A 24,396-nucleotide genomic window follows, 5' to 3' on the forward strand; every position below is an offset into this window, starting at 1 on the left:
TCATAGTGGGGAATAATTAATATTGATTTTCTACAATTATTATCTATGCCATTTAAGTTATAAGCTTATGACAACGTATATTACTAAGATATTCACTACAAAAAGCATTTCTAAATGAAAATATTCATAAAATGATTATTTATTTTATTTAAAAAAAACCCTTAATTTTATCTCAATTTTTAATAGACAAAAAGTTCGGTATTTAATGTTAAAAAGTATTCTAATGAGCTGAATTTTCAATTATAACACCCAAATAAGCAAAATTTTATATGTTTTATTAAAGCAAAAATCAGTTTTGTATTATATTTAGAACGTAGACACTATCTACGGCTATATTCAACATCAATAGATGTTTTTATCAAATTTTCAAATCTCTGGATATCCTATGATACTCGGCCTAACTATGTTTATGCGGTTCCAATGCTGTCAGCTTTTAAAATATGATCAAATCGGATTTAAGAATAGGGCCTAAATCTATTTTGAGTTTGACAGGTGGAGGATGTCTGCCTACTTTGAGATTATAATTTAAGCGAAGAGAACTTTCAAGGAGATCAAAACCGAAAAGGAAAGAAAAAAAAAAAAATATATATATATATATATAAAGTGTTATATTTTTAACAAATATTTTCTAACGTCAAATTAATTTATCATTAATTATAAATCTCACAGGCCTAATTAGTAAATAACTATTACAAAATATCTAAGTGATTTTTACGCGTAAAAAAGTTCTTTTCGATACCACAAATTAGGAATTATTATTTAAAGCCTGGCGCTTATGTACTCTATACGGAAGAAAGACTTAATTTGGTTAACCTAAAATACAAATTTTTTATTTTTTTATTTTCTCCACCCACTAACTGAAAGAAAGAGATATAGACACGCTCCAATCGCCAGTCGTTTCTGTATGAACGGTAGTCTTTAATTTGCCCTCTTCATCATCATCACTGTCTGCTCCGCCGATCAACACGCGTGCATGGACTACTACAACATGATGGTCTACGGCTATGATTGATTATATAATACTCACTGTAGTCCAGAATCACTTACGACTGCTTACTAAGCTTTAAATGTTTCTACGATTTTTCAAAATAAATTATACATTTTTTAATTAAGTCTGTTCGAACCCTTTCAAGAATTTTTCCCCCGAAATAAAAAGGATAACATAGAGAGAAATCGAAAAAAAAATTTATGTTATTCTTTTTTATCAAATTATATTCGTGTTTATGTAAACAAAATCATAAATTTGATCAATTTGATTAATTAATCAATAAATATAAACTCTCACAATATAAATTAACTTAATAATAACTTAAATCTAGTAAAATATATATAAATAAACTATATTTAGGATCATTCACGGTAATAATGATTTTACAAATGATGTAAATTGTTTTTAAAACAAGTGGCTGTGATAAATTGTTTCATGTTATATTAAAAAAATAATAATAATATAATAAAATAGTAACATTTTTGATTAGAAATGTATAAACAATATTATTATTATAGTATATTTCGAGTAAAAAATAGTCTAATGAAAGGAGAAAAACTATAAACTAGCAATTTATAAGAAGCAATTTAGAGTTTAATATATATTATGCGCAATATATATATATGTATTTTAGAAGAGTTTCTGTAATAATTTAACGAGAGACTGTACGAAAAAGTATATTTTTAATAAAGAATATCAAATGTTAAAAAAGAAAAAACCAGATGGGACTCAGCCCATATAACTTCACAGCAGGTGGGTGCAATGCCTTATGGTAAATGAGAGGTCTGGATCTCATTCGTTACGGATTATCCTATATCTTTTTCGTTTACTGCGTGCTGAAGTAGATAAAACTTGCAAAACCGCGAGTAATAAGCGTGAAGATAACTTTAAAAAAAGTATATTATGAAATTCTTACGTTTCAAATAAATAAATAAATACAGTAATTTAATAATTAGAAACGTTTATATAAAAAAAATATATATATTAGAATTTTCGGGAGTTAGAGTTGCTTCATGCTCGATACTCTACCCAATGAGGGGGTTAGATATCTGATTTTAATAATCAATGCACTTAGTCATTGGTAGGATTAAAACAGAAGAATCATGCTGTTCTAGATATTATGCTCTTCCAGATTATTTATTTATATAATTTCGGTTTGGTTTAAATTATTTTCATTACATAAATGTTAACTAAACAATAGGGATCAAAGATGTAAGCCAGATTAAATCATTTCCATTGATTTCGGTCTGAGTATTTCAAGCAAATTAAATTTGTTAAGGACCGCTATATAAATTCAGAAAAGGCTTTTTAACGAAAATAAGTTTTCTCCTTAGAGGAAAGCAAGATGGCTGTCATCATAACGTCATCGTTTTGTATATTCGATGACGAATGCCCGAAGCATTTTTCTATAACCGCAAGATCGCTCCCACGTGCATCATCTCCTCCTGTTCTGTATTCCCTCCTTGGGTGAGTCCATAATAATGACTCAGAATTGTTCCACCCGTCGGTAAGGGGAAGGAGGTAGTTGGGCGGAATGGAATTTTTCCAGTAAATGGAGCGCCCGTGTAAGAAATCAAGGATTTTACAGCCGTTGCTTCTACCGGAATTAAAAATAATTTAATAGATTTAACTTGGCTCCATTTTAAAAATATTTTTCCCCTCCCTTAAGCTATTGTTATATATTAAAGCCGAAGATAGATACAACGTTTACAAATTTCCTACTTTACAATTGTTTCAGGCTATGGTGCCTGTATCAATCAGATACCGATACAGTTAAGAATTAGGAAATTCTACCAAAAAAATGTAATATATTTCGTTACATATCTATGGGTATTTATCAATGCATTCTGTTTAAATAAATTAATAGTTGATGAAAATTAATGTTTAAATTATAATCGTGATAAGGCTCAACACTAGCGCATCAATTGTATTATTTTATTTTTTTTTATACAATATATTTACATAAAGAATATTATATTATATACTAATTAATACACAATAATATATATATTTTTTTCTTATATAAAATAGTATAAAGAAATAAATTTTTTAATTTCATTTTTATTAATTATATGCGCTAAAATTTATAATTTTAACAATATTAAATTGATAAAATTCTTTTAAAAAACTAGGTTCAGATAACGAAGATTTAATCCACTAAATAAATAAATAAAGAAAAAAAAAATCCTTTTGACAACTTTTTAAAACTTCTTCGTAACATTATACTTTCATATTTTATTCTAAACTTCAACAGATTTCAGCTTAGACCTACATTTTGATTTTACAAAATCAATTTTATATAAAGATTTATAAAAGAAAAAAAAAAGTTAGCCTGAAAAATAATATAAAAGCCGGATATATGTCGGATGTAGTTAGGCATCTGATAAAAGGTAGATATAAAACTAGGATGCATTTCTATCCCCCAATATCGCTATCTGAATAGAGTTAATCGAACTTCCATTTCGTCACTCAACTCTGTTTCCTGTTTAGGACTCTGGTTACAAAATACTTTATTTACCTTCTGCACGCTACAGCGTCGTTTGCCTAATGGGCTGACGTATTTTGCGCGTGCACTGATGGAACCTTCTTTTTCAGACTCTACTTGTGTTATTTTTTCTCTATCCCTATCTTCCCTGCTGCATATTGTTATGCCTAATATCTATAGTACACACGTGTTGCGAAACATAAAATATTCGGAGACAAAATCTAACTGGGAATAAAATGAAGATGTCTTTCTAATGAGATACAACATTAGAATAGACCTACATATTTTGTAGTCGACTGAATATATTTTTCGAATTTTTTTTTTTTTTTTTAATATCCGAAAAAGTTATTTTCTAAAATGCTAAAAAAATAAATAAATATGTTAATATTAAATAATTAAGGCATTTTAAAACGAATCTAAACGTGTTAAAGTGCTTTATTATAAGTCTGGATGAAGTTGACTCGAAGCGATTACGTCAGTGAAAAAAATCTAAGTAGTGTAATGAAGCTAAAAATGGGTCTTTTAGTTTTATTATTCTAGTCCAAGTTCTTTTTTTCTTTTCTCTTTTCTATTTTTTTTTTTATCAACTAAGATTCGAAACAAAAAGAATTCCGCTCGTTAAAATTAAGCATTTATTACTTGTCTACCCGTTTTAATAAACAAATAGACGTGGTCAGTTGTGCTTACTTCATTAATGAAACTTAAATTGTAAATAACTGATTCGCCATAGTAAATTAAAATTCCGTGACAGATGATTGCGAACAGTTCAACAATCTTTAATTATTCTTTCGAGTGAAACAAGAGAAACCTGTTTGATTTTCTAAGTTTTGGTTCGTTTCGGTTGTTTATCTTCGTCGAAGTATCGAAATATTTTTTCTTATTTCCTATATAAGAAGTACAAATTTAGGCAATTAATTTATTAATTCGACGCTGTAATTTAAAAAAAAAAAGACCAATATTTTAGAGTATTTCATATGTATAGAAGTTAGACTGTAATTCGAACCTGAAAGTGTTCGCACGTAAAATTTTTATTCATTTTTACATTGGTTTAAATTAAAATGACACGATCTGTCTATGTTAAATAAAAAATTGAAAATGTTCGTGTCATAAGTTTAAATAGGTGCTGCGTCTTGGAAGATTTTCTAAAGTCGAGATATTTGTGTGAGCAATTACTGTAGGTATCTTTCGACTATTGTGATGTTACTCACGAAGGCGAAAAAGTCACGAATAAAACATGACTAGCTTCTGTTACCGTCACCCTAAGCAGGGCTAGTAGGTGACAATCGGGTGGGGAGGACTTTCTTTTCTGTGTCGTTCCATCGAAGCTTTCCTTTCTCCGACAGACGAGGTCATTGCTTCTCTTTCTCATCACCGGCCTCGTTTTGGCGGCAGAGAATCACGAATCCCCCTTCCCATCTCAGCTTGTGTCTCTCCTCCTGCGGGGGAGGCGGAAGAGGGATCCCGACCATAGGGGGGTTGGTGGCACACGCGCGCGCGCTATTCCACCCTCCTGATCTCCCCTTTTCACTATTGGCCATCTACCGTCACGTGGTGCCAACCGGCGGAAACTGGGCGGATTTCTCTATCAATCGGCGGACCTAGCGGAGCGACTTTGGTGTGTCTGCCGCGTCTGTCTCCCAAGGTCCCCCATCCAAGCTCGTCAGACAGACAGTAGCTGCGATGTGATGGCGTCGTTCTGAAAGTAGACGAACCACAGAGAAGTCACCTTGCGTCCTGCTATGGACGTTGCTGGCGGTGGCTGTGAGACTGGATTTATCAACAGTCAACCTTCCATGGCTGAATTTATGACCGCGCTGCCCCACATCAATGAAACGTTCCGCTCGACGCCATCAATCAACGGCGGCCTGGTGTCGGCGCCGTCCTCCATGTGCCAAGCCGATACGACTGGCGGTACGGCCAGAGGTCTGCCCGGTGCGGTGGCAACCGTACATTGCACACCTCAGCCAAGTTCGCCGTCGTCCAAACACCCAACAGGCGACATCGGTGGCGGAAATGTCCCGGAATATCCTTGGATGAAAGAGAAGAAGACGACCAGAAAACCACACCAAGGTAAGACTCCTTAAAAGAAGAGGGAGGGGACAGAAGCCATGTTTTATTCAGTTCGTTCCGGGTGTCAACCCTCTTGCATAGTCCCCTAGGTAGGGTGTGAGGGAAAGAGGGAGTATAGACAGACGACAGAGGTAGGGCAAAGGGCCTACACTTTCTGCCATATCAATCATTCGTGGTGCTGTCCGGTTATCAATCACTCTGGCTACTCATGATGTACAGCTTAAGGCCTTAGACGGCTGTTCAAACTGACTACGATGTCTGTCTCCTCATTAGTATTCTGAACCAGTAGCCTGTACCGTTAGATGGGTATGTCTTGCATGTTGTCAGTCAAAACGATGAATGAAACCGCTATCCTATAGGTATACAAAGTTTCGTTCTTTTATTTTATAACTAAAAGGTCAAAACGATTAACCTACAAAGATAATCAAGTCATGAAATTATTCTATTAAATTAAGATAAAAGAAAATGGCTTTATTCTTTAGATACGGTTTCACTATTACAATGATTATATTAAAAGAGTTTCACATAAACAACAAATATTTATATTAAAAACACGTTTCAACTATTCAAAACTCATAAAAATTATGATTTGTAATCTTGATAATATTGCAATTAATCGCAAAGTGGAATTACCCGACGATGACAAATCGCAAAAAATAAAATTCTTCATTTAAATAACTCTTTTAAAATATACAATCATTTCAAGTCTTTCACAATTAATATAAAAGTCCTACAAGTCCTGTACCTGAAGTATACTCTATAAACTTCATATAGGACTTATAAAACTTCTTTCGGCCCACGTAATTAAGGTAGCGTTAATGATAAATGATATACTAAACCCAAAGGCCTATAATAATAAATATAAAATTTTGATAAAGTGAGCGTTTGTCATTTATTAATGTGATAATTAATTTGATGTATCCAAACTCACTGTCTTAGAACGTGTTCACGCTTAACATAAAAATCATTTATCTTTTACACTACTTTGTAATAATTTTTCATAAACAATTAGCATGAATATTTTAAATTTTGTTAGTCTTTACGGATAGGCCTACTTTTAAAATATCATAGCTTTTAATAAAGTATAAATTATTTAATTTACAATTACTTAAAGCACTTTATATTTAGTGTTTAGTTACTACTCTAAATACCGATTAAAACTTTTTAATACAAAAAATACATTATTTAATAGAAATAATAAGATTTAGAAATGTTTATTTTTTATTAATTTTGACAATTTATTGAAGAAAAACCTTTCACATAATCCAATTTTCAATTGCATTTTATTTTCTTTTATAGTATTATTGTAAGTCAAACATGTACAAAACGATAAATATGTCAGATATAAATCTAAACATATATATATATATATATATAAAGAGGTTCTATATTCAAAACTTTGTGTATTTTGATGATATTTCATGTATATATCCATCAATAGACCAGCTGATAGTAGACACAGAATGCAACATTTGGCCAAACATTTTATCATTTATATCTAATTCTATATACCACAAACTACAGCTGCTTCCCATAAATGTATAAGCTTATCAATCGTTTTTTAAATTTAAATAGAACGAATTTTCTTGTTAACTTCGTATGATGTAGCGGTGGTCTGTTTAATTTTTGATAGACTCTGTTAATAAACTATTTATTATTGAAGTTATTCTATTTTACTCATACAAGGCAGACAGCTGTGTAATGTATGTTATATTATCTGTTCAAATAGAAAAACCTTATGTTCAAATATCATTTGTCATTCGAGATGTATACTACTTGCATAAATTAAATTATATCATTTATTAAATTAATATAAATATAACTTTTGAATTTTACTATATTAATTTAATAATAGAATTCATCTTTTATGGTTATCATTAGTTAGTTTATATTTTTATCTGTAAAAAGTTAGATTTTTACTTTTAATAATGATCTAAACGTAAGATTTGATCGCTGATAAGTTTGTATTGTGTGAAAAATTTTATTATTATAAACTTTTATAAGTCAGACCGCTTTATAATCTAGCCATTTCTTTTTATGAATTTTCATATCTTATTAAAAATTATATTAAGATAATTTTAAAAGACATTACTATGTCAGTTATTTACAAAATTACATAACTTTTTTGAAATGATCAGTAAGTTTTAAAGTGTTGCGTGAGTTATAAAGGGTTGAATGTAGTCTATTTGCTCTGTAAGAATAGCATAGAATTTAATATTATACTATAAGTTACATTCATTCAAACAGTTTTTTAATAAAAGAATAACTCTTTCATGAAAGAAATTTTAAATATACACATAATATTTTCCAGATAATTTTTTAAACTTAAAATTAAACAAAACCCTATAGTTAAGTGTTGAATTTGTCTATGATAACACCTCAAATTATAGGTACCTTCTGGTTGTGGCCTTAGGATGAACTACTCCATTGCATATTATATTCTCTCCATAAAATTTCTTAGAATTAGTCAATGTCATAAGATTATGTTCATCTTTCCCCATCATAGAAAATTGTTGCAAAATAATAAGCACTTCTAATATTGTTTTTTGGTTTTCCTTTCCTGATAATTTCTATGAAAATGGTTCAAGGTAAAAAGATGTCAAGGTTTTTGAGTTAGAAGAAAGTTTGATTATGTTCATTACGTCTTCACGAGAATTTGTTATTTAATATTTGAAAAATGTGCTATGAACCTCAGCAATACAAGAATTCTAAACGTGAAAAATATCCATCGAGATGACATCTATTAATAGTCTTGATATAATTATAACTAAATAAATTATTTTAAAACAGAATAAATATATATAAATATAGAAATTCTTTCTTAATTTTCTGAAATTAATTATAATTATTGACTAATTTATCTGTGCAATGAGTTTCCTTAAGTCATTACGTATCGAAAAATATTACATAAAATTTCCTTGCAGTAATATCTACAACATAAAGATAAGAAGAATTTAATCTACCATTATTTAAATTAATGATTTTTGAAGATATATATATATATTTAAATTTATGTATATCTTTCACAAAACATTGCTTTAAAGGATAAACCACGAATAGTTTAAGCATTATAGACGATTTTAATTGATTATTACAGGAGTGTAGTTATTTGACAGCTCGTTGATACACCATCAGTAACCCTTGGGCCAAATTTGACCCGTAATAGCATGGTTTATATAATATAAATCTTGTCAACTTTCAACATACCTATCAGATTTGGCTCGTGATCAGGAAAATGACTGACACCCCCTAATATGAAATATTTTAGATGTTGGATATGAATTACTTTTTATATCCTAAATGATGTTTCAGAAACATAAAACATGATTAACGACATAAATGTTTATTTAAAAATTTATCTCCTGTAAATTCACTTAAAACATATTTATATTTGTCTATACGAGTTTTCACTTTCTATAACTTCTAGGTTAAAATGTTTGTAACTTTTATGATTTTTCTATAATATAAATTAAGTTAATTACATATTATATGAGCTTTAACTGAATACACTAGACTAGTTATGTTCAATAATCAGCAAAAGTTAGTGTATGTTGAGAGCATACAAATGAAGAAGTTTCTTGGTTTTTTTAAATTAAAAACAAGTACCGTACTTAAAGAATGCTTCAAAATTTTTATTAAATATTTAATACGTGTTTTATAACATAAATAAACATTTACATGACAACTGGTTGTTATTTTTCATTGAGTTACGTTGTCTATAAGAACTTCATAATGAGTCTATTGTTTAAAGTAGGTGTTATTCAATACATATTCTTGATTTTCATGGCATGATGTCATCAAAAATACTGTAAGTCAAGCCTAAAAAGTTTACACGATTTTAAATATAACCACTACAACTTTGTTTGTAATATTATGCAAAGTTATCATTTGATATCCTCTTCTAAAATTTCGTTGAAAGATTATTAATCTTCATTTAGAGGTTAAAGATCCCTAAAGTTGGTACTAAAAAATCGAATGTATTATTAATATATTATATAATTACTACAACTCGAATAGTTGTATTAAATTTTGAACTTTTCATTTAAAAAAATTTAGTGACATTTTTATAATAAAAGCTACTTCCATCGCATAAAAATTTGGTTGTATATAAAGATGCATAAAATAGATTTTTACTATACTACAGTTGTTTTGTTCAGCTTAAATTTATTAGAAGAAAGTTGACTAATGTTTTGCTTATAAAATAATTATCCTGCTACAATTAAGGGCGTAGAGAACTTAATGTTTTAAATATAATTCTTCTCTTATAATTTTTGACAATGCGATTTTATCTTGTAGCTAAAGAATTGTTTTAGAAATAATCAAAGTGCCGCCGCGACTAATTTCTTAAATTTTATGTCCTAAAATCAAAATATAGAGCAAACGGTGTGCCAAAACCTAACGTAAACTCCATAGTTTTCAAAAGAGTCATTGTAAGTGTTGTTTAAAAAAAAGAAACGTCACCTTGACACAGCACATTTACGGATATGTTCTAAACAAGCAAACACAATCGCTTCACTCTGATTTTCCATTGCCAGATTCTTACGAAAGTCTTTAATAAATTCTCTTATCTATTCATTTTAATTAATAAAATATTTAAATTGTAAAAATTCGTCATTTTTTAAGTTATTTTCAAGCCCATCCTTTAAGTTTAAGAAGAAATATGTTCTCCTCGTATTTCTAAAATCGTACCTTCTAGTACAATCGTTGTATTTAGACTTAAATCATAATATTTTTATCTACTTTAATATTGGACTAAACACGTGTGCATGTCAGTTTACAATATATAGATATAACTATAATTTTATATAAAATTCCTCAATAGTTTATAATTATGATAGTTTAATCAACGTAGTTCTTAATTCTTGGATAGCGATTATCTTAACAAGATCGCATAGTTCTGTAGTAAATAAATGGCTAAAATGTTACATTTAACGTTGTTTAGCGTAACCATAAAGATTTAATTCCTGAAATATTACAGTGTAAACGCCAAATCGTTTGTCTTTTATAATTCATCTACTCCATGAGCTGACAAAATTAACGCTAGTGTGGTTTATGGCTTAACACGGATAATAAGTTAGTGATCTTGTCAAACGGTTAACAGATGCGTGCGTATATAAACTTGTCGCCTTATATAAATAATGGGTCGGGGAGACCACTCAAAGGACCATAAATCTATTTGAAGGCGCGAACGGTTCTCATGCCTGCTTATCCATTGGCAAGCGTGCAGTGTTGATGGGGTGAGTTAAAGCAGTCAAATAATGGATTTCCACGGTTAGAGTTGAAACACAAGAGACGATACAATATCTAGGTATAGCAAAAGCTGCGTGTATAAACTGACAAATATGGTACTTCTTCGTGGAATACGAGATCCAAGTTTTATCACGCACCCGGGAATTACGTCACGACAAGGAAAGACGGATAGAGATCGGAGGCTATGCGATCTCAGAAATTCTATTCGGGTATACAAGCAATTCACTCCTTCATGTTACTTTGCAAACTCTAGTTTAGCTATCGAGGAAGAGTGAAACATATTAGGCTTACTAAATCTAGAAGTATCATCCTTTTTTTCCTTCTTCTTCTTCTTCTTCTTCCCCAAGTAGTTGAAGCTAAAAAAATTAAACTGATGTAGCCTATTTTCAGTTCAACATTACAACTATAAAATTGTTTTTAAACTTTAAACGATTTAAAACTTTAAATGTTTTTTAGATTGAGTTGTATTTTTTTAAATAGCGTCGTTTATTTTAAAATGATCATAATTTTGTTTCCAAGTTTTATAAGAGAATAGAAAAGTAAACGTTTTAAATGAATTTATAACCTATAAATTTATTTCGCCGTTTTTTTTTTATAAAACTTGAAAATATATGGAAAAATAATTATATATTTTTAATAAATGGGAATTTAAATATATATATATATATATATTTAAGGTCAAGGTTTATGCCACATAAACACGGAAGGACACTTAAATTAAACAAGTTTGTATGCATGAAACTCTTACTTTTAAAAAAAAAAGAAATATATATTGTTAAGTACGCTTCTTCCTTTGTCTGAAGACGAAGATTAATAGATCTAGTTTAGAATTCCAAGAAATATTTTTTGAACATATCTTAGCCATTAATATACTGTTACATTTTTAGATCTGTTTAACAAACGACGCTTCGCACCCCCTTGCTAATTGCTGAGATAAGTGTACTCTGTAGACCCATTAATTAGAACAATTACATAGTTATGAACAACATTTATCTTAACGCAAAAGTCAAACAATTACATTTATGTGATATTCTCCTTTCTTAAAAAAAAAAAATGCTTATTAAAAAATAAATCTTTTAAACCTTTATCGAGTAGGCCTACGTCTTAATATATTTGTTTAATTTGTTAATTTAATTTGTGAGATTATCAACGTTGTTTCGTGTCAGAATTATTAAGCATTAGTTAATACGGATTTTATTTTAAGTAATAATTTAAATAGGGATTTACATTCTTCAAGTTAAAAAGTATGTAAATTAGACTTTATAATTTTAATTTATTATAAGAAAAGTAAAAATTCTATAACTCTTTTAGAAAGTTTTAAAATGATTTCGCTAGTTGACATTTTATTAAAAGTTCAAATGCACTCTGAGTATTAATTAAGTAGAGATTCCCAAGCCTATACTTCAGTTGAAGTGCAACGCCCGAAAGCGAGTACCATAAAATGACCGGAAATTTAATGTTGCATATAAAATACAATGCTTAATAAAATAAATAACTTAAAAACAATTAAATTCCTAATTACTTCTTCAATTTAAAAGAACAAAAAGAGTTTCGTCGGAACATAAAACGACTTTTTTTAAAAAAATGCCGTTTATTGTAATTTAAACAATTAGTAAACGTTGAATAAGTAAGTAATTATAATTAAAATTTATAATAAAATTAAAAATTGGATGATGATAAATAAATATAACGACCCGCAAATGAAGAATCGCAAGTTATATCCTCGTCATCTCATTTATATGGATCTAATATCGACTCGAAATACACTTTTATCGAATAATTTCCTTAATTGTCTGAATAAATATTAATAATTTACTCAAACAATTAGGGAAATTTCTCGCAAACAGAAGAAATGCACAAGAATACGACAGAATGAATACAAAGCATATTATAAACTTAAACTATTAACTTCAGAAATAAATATCTTAATAGTAATTTACTGTAATTTCTTCTCATAAAAATAAATGTATGGGATTTATAAACATGCATTATAGATGCGGCGTGTTTTTTTATCTTTTAAATAGTTTTATTGGATTCAAGTTTTATTTTATTTATTAAATGGAAGAGTTACTTGTTCTGTGAGCATTATATTACGTAATTATGAACATTATTTTATATAAAAATAAATAAATAAAATAAATTTAAACAAACATGTAATAGGCCTACATAGCAAATTTGGAGAATGGAAAATAAACCATTATTTTGAATATTTGCGATTAAAATATGAAACTGTAAGAAGATTTTTCTTATTATAATTTATACAAAACAGTTATTTAGATTAAACTATCGAAGACTGAAAATATTATTGTTTTTAGTAATGTAAGCTTTGTTATCTGTATTCGAAACAATATTATCACATTGTTTTCGTATTGTATAAAGAATACCGAACAGTCTGCAGATTTTCGCACCATTGTCCAAGTTAAGATAATTTAATTTCCTTTTTAAAAATATTTGAAAAGGATGTTTATGTTCCTTTAATATTTTGTTTTGCCATTATATTTAATGTAATTCTAATTTGATTGACAGATAGTTTAGTTATGTCGTTCATACAAATTTTGGCACGTAACATGTCTCATCTTTTTTTCCTTTTTTATTACTTTTTTTCTTTATTTTTTGAATTATTTCCAGTATAATTTTTTTAAAGAACATAACATATAAGATCTTGACCTTACAATTATTGCATTTTTATCTTAATATTTCGCATAACTTACGTGTTAAAAGTTATATCAGGATGAAATCGTTATATATTTTTATTATAGGCGTACACAGCAGTATCATTGAAAAAAATATTGGTAGAAATAATTAAGAAATCTTTATAAATCTAACAATGTCATGTTTATTTTTCTGTTTTGTAATCCCGTAGAAAAACCGTTTATAAACTAAATAATTTCCATATGAATTTTAAAATAAACACTTGCACATTTTGCATATTTTACTTTCGGTGTAAAGTACAGTACATGCTATTTAATTTTAATTCCTTTTTAATCACACGCTATTTAAATTAACTGTCGATTTGTATTATTCTATTCAATATTCTGTATTTAATATATAAACTTGTAGATCTATCTAAATCAATGAAACGTCTATAAATCTATATACGAACTTATAAATTCTTAAATATATATATATATATTATTGACTATTGATTTTAATTCAATAAAACTTTTCCCCCTACAAGAATATTTTATTATTTAATTAATCGACAACGTTTCTTTAGACTGATGATAATTTTATCTCGAAACAATATTTACATTCCAAGTAAATTATATTTTCTTTAAGTTACAAAAATATAAATATCTTTATTATTATTATTTTACCTCTAATTACAGGGTAGACTGCCGCAAAGACAATAAAAAATTTTCTTAAACACCCAACTAAAATATTAGGAAAACTTGTTTGAAATTCTTGGAATAATTCTTCGTTTTTTCTAAGTTTTTTGTTTTTTTACATTTAGATCCATGTATTATTTTTATTTTTACGGTATAGATTATTGACTTGTATCTTTTATAATTTAGTAAAAATTTTATAAGAGTAAATTTAAAATTATTAAAATAAATAGCAAGTTTACAAACTAGGGTATTTATTTTTAAAAAGGAATAAAATATTTATCAAAATTTATAAGTATTTTAAAAGATTTTAATAATGTTTTTAAACTTTTTGATTATTTCTTCAAAGTGCTAAAAATTTACAACATTACCCAAGTGTGTGGTTTCAAACCACAAGAGAATCACGATTTATTAGGTTTTGAAGCAATGGCACTAGACACGTATAAATAAAAATCATTTCAGTAAAATATATATTATAAATATTATTTTAAAAAAAACTCTAAATTCTACAATTTATATAAAAATAATGGTAAGGTCAATTTAAATAAACTTTATCCGAGTTTTCATTTATTTATTAGAGGAAGATTAAATATATTTTAAGAAATAATTGTTGCAGATATAAATAAATATATCGAGATTAGACTAGATTTAAATTTAAAATGGAGCGTATAAAATGTCTCTGTTCCAAATGTTCCATCCAAACGAACAGGAAAATATCTTGTACTGTATTTCTTTAATAATAAAATGTTTAGACATTCTCTAAAGTAGCATTTTGGTTAAGGAAATTCAATTTATTTTTTTACAAAAAAACATTTTTGGTATAAATTATTAAAAAATTATTTGAGTATTTATTGTAAAATTCGAATTATTGTAGATTACAGATATATGAGTTGTTGTATATGTGAGAATTTAGTAAGTTCTATGTAAATTCTATTAATATATGTAAGGCCTACATAAATTTAATTTTGAATAATTTTACTACATTTCTATGTTGTAAAATTTTATAAATATATATGTCGATTATTGTATTAGATCGAATTTAATGTAACAGGTCTGTAAGGTACAGTAGTTACATCATAATCTAACATTTAGGTGTTACACTACGTAGGCCACATACAGTACAGTAATATTTAACTAGAAAGTTAAATTATGTCTATTTATTATTTATTCTTAATTAGTATTTTATGTTTGTTATTAAAAGAAGTAAATAAATAAAAGACACGAGATGTAAAGCAAACAAACGTAGCAATTAAAACAAACTTTTACTTTACGGATATTAATTTTTGAAAGTTAGATCTTTGATAAAGATATCCAAAAATCAAGTTAAGGATAATTTGAAATGACAAAGTTATATCATTGTCAACGTCATTTCAATTTTGAGAAAGTTTGTTCAAGTAGCAGCTGGTGTTTTGTTTTCCCAACTTCAATTTCTTGTCTCGTCTTCAGCTAAGGAAGCTGACGTAATTAAGCAACGGGGACAGCCGTCTTGTCGTTCACAGGACCGACCCGAGCGACCCCTTACGCACGAGATTAATTTCGCTAACGGCCGCAACAACGACTCTAGCGCCCCACACTTATTAATAATGTTACTGTAACAAGGCATCAGAAGCCAGCTGTCGTCCTGTCGCTTGTATTGACGAACAAAAGCTGAATTTGTTTCGTCAAAATGACAACAGACCAGCACTCGCATTAACATTATGCTAATTGTCACGTGACTGATTCATCTGCCATTTCTGTTTTCAATAACAAGGAAGCCAAAATTTGACCAATCGTCGTCCTTACTTAGAATACCTTAAAGGAAGTCTTTCGAACATATAATTATCTTCTATTGTTCGATTCGAAATTGTTTAAGTTTTAAACAAATCGCTCACTGATTACATTAAAACTCGTTGTATTCAAGGCTTAGTGTGATTTACGAGTTGAAGGAAAGTCCCTATAAGATATTAAAACTGAAAAATGATATAAAACTTTTATTTATAGTTATAAACCAATCTGTAAGAGAAGAATAGAAGTTTTTGTTTTATAATACCGTAATAATAAGCCTACTCACCTTTAGAAGAGGCCTGTTAAGATCACGCCTGAATGAATCTCCGAACAAAAGCTTGTATATGTAAACAAAAGAAAGGATCTGTAACAAAAATAAATCGACTCAATGCAAAATAAATTAATTACTAAATTAGTTTGTATACGATATAATATAAATTAAATTCTGTATTATTTCGTATATGAATTAGGTTACTGTATAATACTGTAGTTCAAACTAACATTTAGGCCTGTTTATCGTAAATAATATCATATTTATTCTATACAATTGCATTAATCCTTTAAAATGCTAACATAAAACTATTATACGTACAGTACTTCATTTAAATGTATTATTTCTATTTAATCATTTTTAAGAATTACAACATTAGCATTTCTTATAATTTTATTCCAAACGCAAGTTGTAATTTGTAATTAATTTACAAAAAAGTACATGAAAAATTTAAATCTCAGGCTTCATACATAGCAAAATATAAAGGCCTTCAATTTTAAAATTTTTAATAATTTAATTTAGGTTATAAAATTAAGAAAATTTATGCATTTTTTAAAAATATTTTTAACAATAATAAAATTTTGAAATGAATAGTGAGACATATCTTGATCAATTTATATCTTTATTTATAAAATTTAATCAACCAAATTACTTAAAATTCTATTAAGTCTATTGTAATTATCTCAGGTTGACACAGTGCATGTTTGCATAAGTCATAGACCGGAAATCATCGATAGAATTTTATGATAAATATATAAATGACCGAAATCGATCATAATTCTAACAATTAAACTTGTGCAAATGATCGAGGAAGCACCGTCTATTGCTTTGGTAGCTGATCTGACAGCTGACACGTTAAAGCGACTGTCAATCACCTTAGTTGACAGTTCGCGTTTTTCTGTCTACTCCCCACATCAAGCGAATCACGTCGAATGACTGTGCTTCGAGAAAGGCACTTTGTAGACCATAAAGGCGGTGCCAACATATAACGGCTTCAATCTTAGTATAGTCCAGCCCAACAAAGTCATTTTCATATGCACATACTTGTCTATGAACATTTAATCATCCGCTTTCGCAGAAAACGATAATAACGATCTTATTCCATTATTAAAAGCCAATGATAATTTTTGTTGTAGTTTAATAATTAATGTGACAAAATTAGTAAAAAGAATTAACTTCAGTTAAGAGAATAACAAGATAATACTGTACTTTTTTTTAATAGCTCTTATAAATTCGGTTCAAAAGTCCTTTTATGCGAAAAACTAATTTTTCCTGTTAGAATTAATTTATAAAAAAAACTAGCGAAGAGATGACGGGTAGATTATAGAAATCTACTTATTTTATCACACGTTATTTTCATACTAAGGTTCAATTTTTCAAGTTAAAGAGAGAGGAAGTGCAAATACAAATCTTGGGTAATGTGATGTCACGAACCATTTTTCTTTCTGAATCTAGGTTAAATATATTTTCATATCAAATATTTAATATCTTTAGAAAAGATAAAGTATTTGAAAAGTTTTTTTATTCATATAATTATACATTTTTAAAGCAAAAAGTAGCATTTATATATATAACTTATTATAATTTTCAATCCGATAAGCTATGATTAGATTATGTGTTGTAAATGTACTGTGATGACATACCTTTGGGAAAAATTGAATTGCGGTTACATATTTTAGAATTTCGTATTAATTAGCTTACGTAGCCTAAATTTATAGGCTTTTTTTTATTTAGAAGCATTATAGTTGAAAAAATCTATAAATAACTACACATTTATTATATTACAAATTGTTTATAACCGTTTAAAAATAAATATACTTTCTTTTAATTATAAACAAATTAGATGGCAATAGATCGCTTTCGGTGTAGAATATGACAAATATGCAGTGGAGATGTTTATAATTAGTATGTTTTAAATGGGTTAGGCTTATTTAAAACTTAACTTTAGAGGTTAGAAATAATGTTGATGATGAATAGCTTCTTTAACAATGGCGGGCTTTATGTTTTCGATCTGCTTAATAAAAACTATCCTTAAAGTATTTTTATTTATTTTTTATTTAAATTTTGTCTACATAGTTGGTAGAAGTAAATATCAGATAAATAAAATTGTTGTAAGCTGTCTAGATAAACAACGGTCGTTTCTGTTCTTCCTATAAAAAACAGGATGTTGACAGCGATACCGATCTTGAAGAGAGAGACTATCTTTCTATCTGTAAAGATCTACAGAGAAAACTTGTAAGCTTCTTTCCTGACCTTTTGCCAAAAACCTACTTGGATGATGTTTTTTTTTTCGCCCTCGGGTGCACGTTAAAAATAGTCCTAGGTTCTTCTGCCCACGCCTCTTCGGTTGGCTGGGCGGTCTGTCCGCTTGGACGAGCCTTCACAATCGTTTCCTGTATTTGTCTAGCTAGTTTCATTTCTCCAAACCACTAATACCTTTCATAATTTTATTTCCGAACTGCATGATGTGACAACTTCTTAACATGAACATAATTTATGCTTGAGATAGGATCTTCTTCCAGTGCCTACTAGCCATTCATACATACATCACGGATTTGTTGGCAGAAATATATCTGCGGTATACAGACCTACCATTGCCAAGAATACTGTTTTCTAATGATAGCCTTACTAATGTCTGCATTAAAACAACATATGCTTATATATTTTTTAAAAATAAGTTTTGCGTTTAATGACTTATTCGACTGCTTTAAAAATAAATTAATGAAACTTTTAACATTACATTCGGGATTTTTCCGTAACTTTCCCGATGTATTACGACAATTTTAAATCTATAAATGATCAAAAATAAAATTATTTATATTAATATATTTATTACAAGCAAATTCATTCGTTTAAGATGGATGATATAAAATAGATTTTGATATATTTCTGCATAAATATTATTCTCGTGTACGCTTAGTATTTATGAATAACGATTTCAATTTTCTTATGTTATAGAAGAAATATTGCGTGTTGATTTGATATATTAGTTTCTCTAAATGAATTCTTCGTGTGTTTTTATACATTGCTCAAAATATGAAATGAAATGCCCCTCAAAACATATAGATCATTATCATATATTACATAACCTACTTGTAACATTGTTTCGATGAAAAAATAGAAAAATCTGACTGTAATATAATAACTTTAGACAGATTTCTGATAAAATTTATACATACTTTTTATCGATTTTATCATATTGTTCGTAGTTTACGCTGTTATTTACGCTGTAGTTTACGCATATATTACTTATAAGACGTAGAAATTTATTATTAATTAGCAGTGCAGATAGACTATTCTACACAATACAATAATTAAAAAAGTCATATATTAAAAATAGTAAAGTTTATATTATAAAACTTTCATCTAGGTTAATTTAACGTTTATTGTTTCAAAGCCATAAAGAAATTTATATTTCTTTATGTTCTTTGAAACAATATATTTATTAAGACCGTAGCTTAAAATAACTTTATAATAATATATTTATCTACATTAAAACCGTATTAAAATAATCTATTTTCTAACGAATTTAACTAAAATTTTGGTTCCTCTTTCAGTAATTCAAATCTTCGTAAGAAAGTTCAGAAATTAAATAATTTTAGTATAGATCTGTTCTTTTATAAATAAGATAATCTGTTGATAAAATGAAAATTGGAATGGGAAAACTTAAGGATGTCAAAGTGAAAAACAAGAGCATAAAAATTAGTTTAATATAATAAATCTTTAATAAGGTTATACTTAAAATATAAACTTGAATATATCATAAATTCACGCCAAAAATAATTTAATTTTTATCTCCTTATGCTTAAAAAAAAAAAAAAAAAAAAGATATTTTCCTCAACTTTCAGCAATTTAGATCGTAATCTGAAAGATTTATGACGAATGCAAAATATCTGTCAAAGATTTTTGAGATTGATCAGGTGCATTGAGATCAGTTAAAAGTAAAGCTATCTAAATTTTATAAAATGAAATTAATTAAATAAAAAATTTATATCTTGTTGCCGATAGTAAAACAGTACTTCGACTAATTTATAAGAATTTCTCACAGCGTAAACTATAGACTAAAGCTTTAGTTTAACGAATAAATTCATTAAAGTCTATAAAATAATATATTAAAAATTTAGTTATAACTTGTAAGCCTTTATAATAATGAAAATTTAGTTTTTATTAACATTATTTTAGCTCATTTTATAATATTTCAGTAGACTCTAGTTTAAAAAATGAAGCTTTTGAGTAAGAAAAAAGTGGCTTAATAGTTTTTTCTTTTTTTACTTTCTACGCTTTGAACAGTATAAAGAGGTAAGCTATTTTGTTGCACCCTCACCACAAGATTTATTAATGTATTAAGGCAGTAATTTATTAACGGATAATTTAGAGTGCACCGAAAAATATTAAAAATAGATTGAGTCAAACAAGGGAAAACTGGGCACAGTTTCCTCCCAATTCTAATTTAAACGATTGTTTATGTTGGAAGACACGAATACGTTATCTAGCCTATATCTTTAATTTTTGTTCCGCTTTGTTTTTTCAGCATACATGCTAAACAATTTGACTAGAGGTATTCTGCAAGCAAATAGTCTCAAGTTGGCAATGATATCTTGTACAAACTTTTAACTTTACAAAGTTAGAAGTTTAAACACAACGTTAATCTAATTTATTTAATTATGTTATACTTAACGTAAAGTATAATACAATTAAATAATAATAACTGGGTTATGGTAGAATTAAATATTAAATCTATATACTTCATAAACATAACTAGGCTGTTGATAACGTAAAGTTCTCTTAAAATAAATAAATAAACAAAGTTCAATTTTAATATGATTTTTTTTTTCAGAAACGCTCTTGAAAAAATGGCTGCCGTTTAGAGGTGTATAAATTTTCCATAAGATACTTTTCTAAAGAACTAAATAAATAGTGGGGTGTCCAGGTTTCGTGGTATCATATGGTTTTTAGAGAGTAACTGAAAAATCTGGTGTAGATCGGTCAAAGGATTTAGAAGTATATAGAGAACAAGCAGACAGCCAGACATTCTATTTTATATATACAGATATATTTCGTGGAGTGTATATATATATAAACTATATTTTCTGTTCTCCTATCGATATCATAAAGTTTAACTTTTGTCCAATTTTACGACAATGCTATTAAACTGTTTTATAAATAATCTTAATATATTAATAGAAATTGGTTTGTTAATGTTGTTTCGGAATAAGACAAATATGTAATAAGAATTTAGATAATTTATTTAAATACTTTAAAAAATTGCATCGATATCTCTCCATAAAGTAGGGTACATTATTTTGACATATATTTAAACTAAATGTTATCAAAGACTAAGTTTTTTAAAATGAATATCAAGAATTAAAACCAATTCTTGAATAAATATAACGAAGTATTAATAGATATTTGGTAAAATATTCAATATTTATTATATTATATTACAGTAAAAAGTCGTCGAAATTTCATATTTTCTATTAATGGTTTCTAGGCGTGTTAAAGTGACAAATGTATCATCATTCAAAATAAAAACTTTTGATAATTTTCCCATCTTAAAATTAATATCATACACATCACGGTGACGTGATTAAACGACTTTTACAATAGTCATTATGTCATAAGTGTATGCATCAGTACAGACTATGACATCATTTCTAATATATCAGTGTAGCTTTGCTGCTTAAGCTCATTCAGAATTTAGAGTATGAATATGCTGATTCAGAAAATCGATTAGATTAATCTTCCACAATCTCCATAATGGAAAAACCCCTCTCTCTCTCTCTCTGTTTTCTTTAGAAAACTCTTCAGATTGCACCGTCTAATAATAAATAATCAATAGTCGAAGACATTTTAAGAGCGCAGTTCAGTTCATGTAGCCTATTGTTAGTAATATTAAAAGCAATGCTTTATGCAAAAAATATTAATGATTTAAGTATAAAAATAAGAATAAATTTAACTTTAATTCATAAAAATAAATTTAATAAAGGTATAAAATTCATTATTTAAATCGATGCTATTTCTGATAATATATATAGGCCTGTATTTTTTAATTATTATTTAAATTAATCATTGTTTTTATTTATCTATTTTTAGTTGTTTAAAATTCAGGAAAACTCAGGAGAATTAATTTTTAACATTTAAATATATATTTTTTAAAATTTATTTAAGTAATGCTACAAGAATTTCTTTACAATAGTGATCTTGAAATCTGAGAAAAGAATAGCAAAAGAATATAATTTAAATCATACAAAAACATTGAAAAAAAATGAATATTTTTTTTTATTTAAAATGTCTTTTTATAATATAACATCATGAATTTTAACAAAACTTTTTGCTTTCATTTATTTATTTTTATTGAAAATAATAATTTAGTATAAGAACAATTTCATTTTTGTAGCAACTTTTTCGATACTGAAACAAAAACAAAGAAATTTCGAGTTAGAATTAAAAAAAAAAAAAGAAAAGAAAAAGAAAGGAAAGGAAAGCTCGGAACATATTTATCGATAAATGGAAAAGAATATTCTAAAATAATATTTTATACAAATTTTTAAAGTCGGCAAGATTGTTTATGTTAACAATATTTATAGTAACTCTATCGGAATACTTTTATGTTGCATTTTTATCCTTGAAAATCTTTCAACAAAGCTCTTATTTTCTAAAATATATTATAGAATAAATGCTTCGATTCTTACGTAAATATTTATAAATTTACTTAAATTATCATTATATAAGGTTATATAATAATATATAAAATTTAGCTAAGTCTAATTTTAATTAGAAAAGTTTGAAATGGAACGAATTGAAGGACTAATTTATTTACTATCAGAAGTTTATATTATTCCTACGCACTTCTCAATATTCAACAATGTAACGATTTATACAAGGCTTATATTATTCAATTGATTATTCGAATCTGTATGTTTGCAATTATCTGTTACACTGCGATTAGTCAACACTACTGTAATTTTGAGCAAAGTTTGTAGTTTGATCTATTAATAAACAGATTATCTTTGATAATATGAGTTGAATCTATTGAAAACTGATAAGAGATTAGTGTTTAGTTTTGAAAACATATTGAATAATTCTTTAAAAAGCTTTACTTTCTTTCTATGACATGGATTTTTTTAAAACTAGATATGATATAAAATAATAAGTGTTGTAACACATGTACATAAATGAAATATTTTATATAGAATAAGAGTTAATAAGCCTGAAACTTAAATATTCTTATAGTAATATTCAAATCATTTTATAAATAGATTAGACTGCTTTTAAGGCGTATAAGTTTACTTATTTTGAGGGTAAAGGTAAATTGCTTTACGCTGTAAACTTGTAAATAAATTTGTAATATTTTTATGTTGTTATACGATAAATTTTAATTATAAGAGCAGTTAAATATTTTCTATATTTTAAGAAGATATAAGTAAAACTTTCTTCGACTAGCAAATTGAGAAAATTCACTCTTAGACTATAACCTATGTTTTAGTTTTGCCTTCACGACTTTATATTTGGTGTATATTATAACATATAATAGCTTATATAAAATCTTAATTAATACAATATTTTTAATTAGAAGCAATATAATTTTTAATTAATTTCTATCGAAATAAATCTCTATTCCATTTTCTCCCACGACTTCAGCGTTTATTTAAATATTTTTACTTTATTATTAGTTATAGATTAATATTGATGCAGTATCGTCTAGATTAAATCAAACGTTTATGAAATGAATTCTGCTAAGTTAACTGGATTATAAATTTTAAATTAAATATAGGAATAGAGTTTATACGTAGAAGAAAATTAATATTTTTAAAAAAGAAAAAAAACACACCAAAGAAAGCAATATTTTATTTATAAAAACTAAGAGACAAACTCCATTAATATGCGCTACTCGTATAGAAGAAAACAATTTTATAAGAAAAATGAGATCAATTTTATTCAAGAAATTGAATTATTGGTGAGCAGTAATGGCGGTCGAGTTAAAAGCTTAGTTTCTCTTTATCAAACTGGTAAGAATCTTCGTGCAATTACGAAACAAGACGTCGACACGAGAAATGTTGCAACGAGACAGCCGCTTGAATAAATACCCTTTCTGTCAGGGTCGTGACCCCCACCGGTAGGTCCAAACGATCAATCATTCTAGTCTCTGGTGCCGGAACCCACAACTGTTGAAACGTCGTTTCATATAAAGAACTCTTCTTACCGCTTTTAATATTCAACAATTATTATTCTTCTTCTAAAA

The 24,396-nt window shown here is 27.4% G+C and overlaps 1 protein-coding gene across 1 annotated transcript in view; it reads left to right on the forward strand.

Annotated features, from left to right (window-relative positions):
* Window positions 1-5,076: 5,076 nt before the first annotated feature.
* Window positions 5,077-24,396, forward strand: part of LOC136970611 (homeotic protein proboscipedia-like) — a 44,911-nt gene continuing 25,591 nt past the window's right edge. Inside the window, exon 1 of the mRNA XM_067265058.1 lies at window positions 5,077-5,543. Coding sequence (XP_067121159.1) covers window positions 5,213-5,543 — 331 coding nt within the window. The 5' untranslated portion in view covers window positions 5,077-5,212. The remainder of the gene's footprint in view (window positions 5,544-24,396) is intronic.

This window comes from Centruroides vittatus, unplaced genomic scaffold (assembly GCF_030686945.1).
Source record: "Centruroides vittatus isolate TY-2023 unplaced genomic scaffold, ASM3068694v2 contig_2061, whole genome shotgun sequence".
Taxonomy (NCBI): Eukaryota; Metazoa; Arthropoda; class Arachnida; order Scorpiones; family Buthidae; genus Centruroides; species Centruroides vittatus.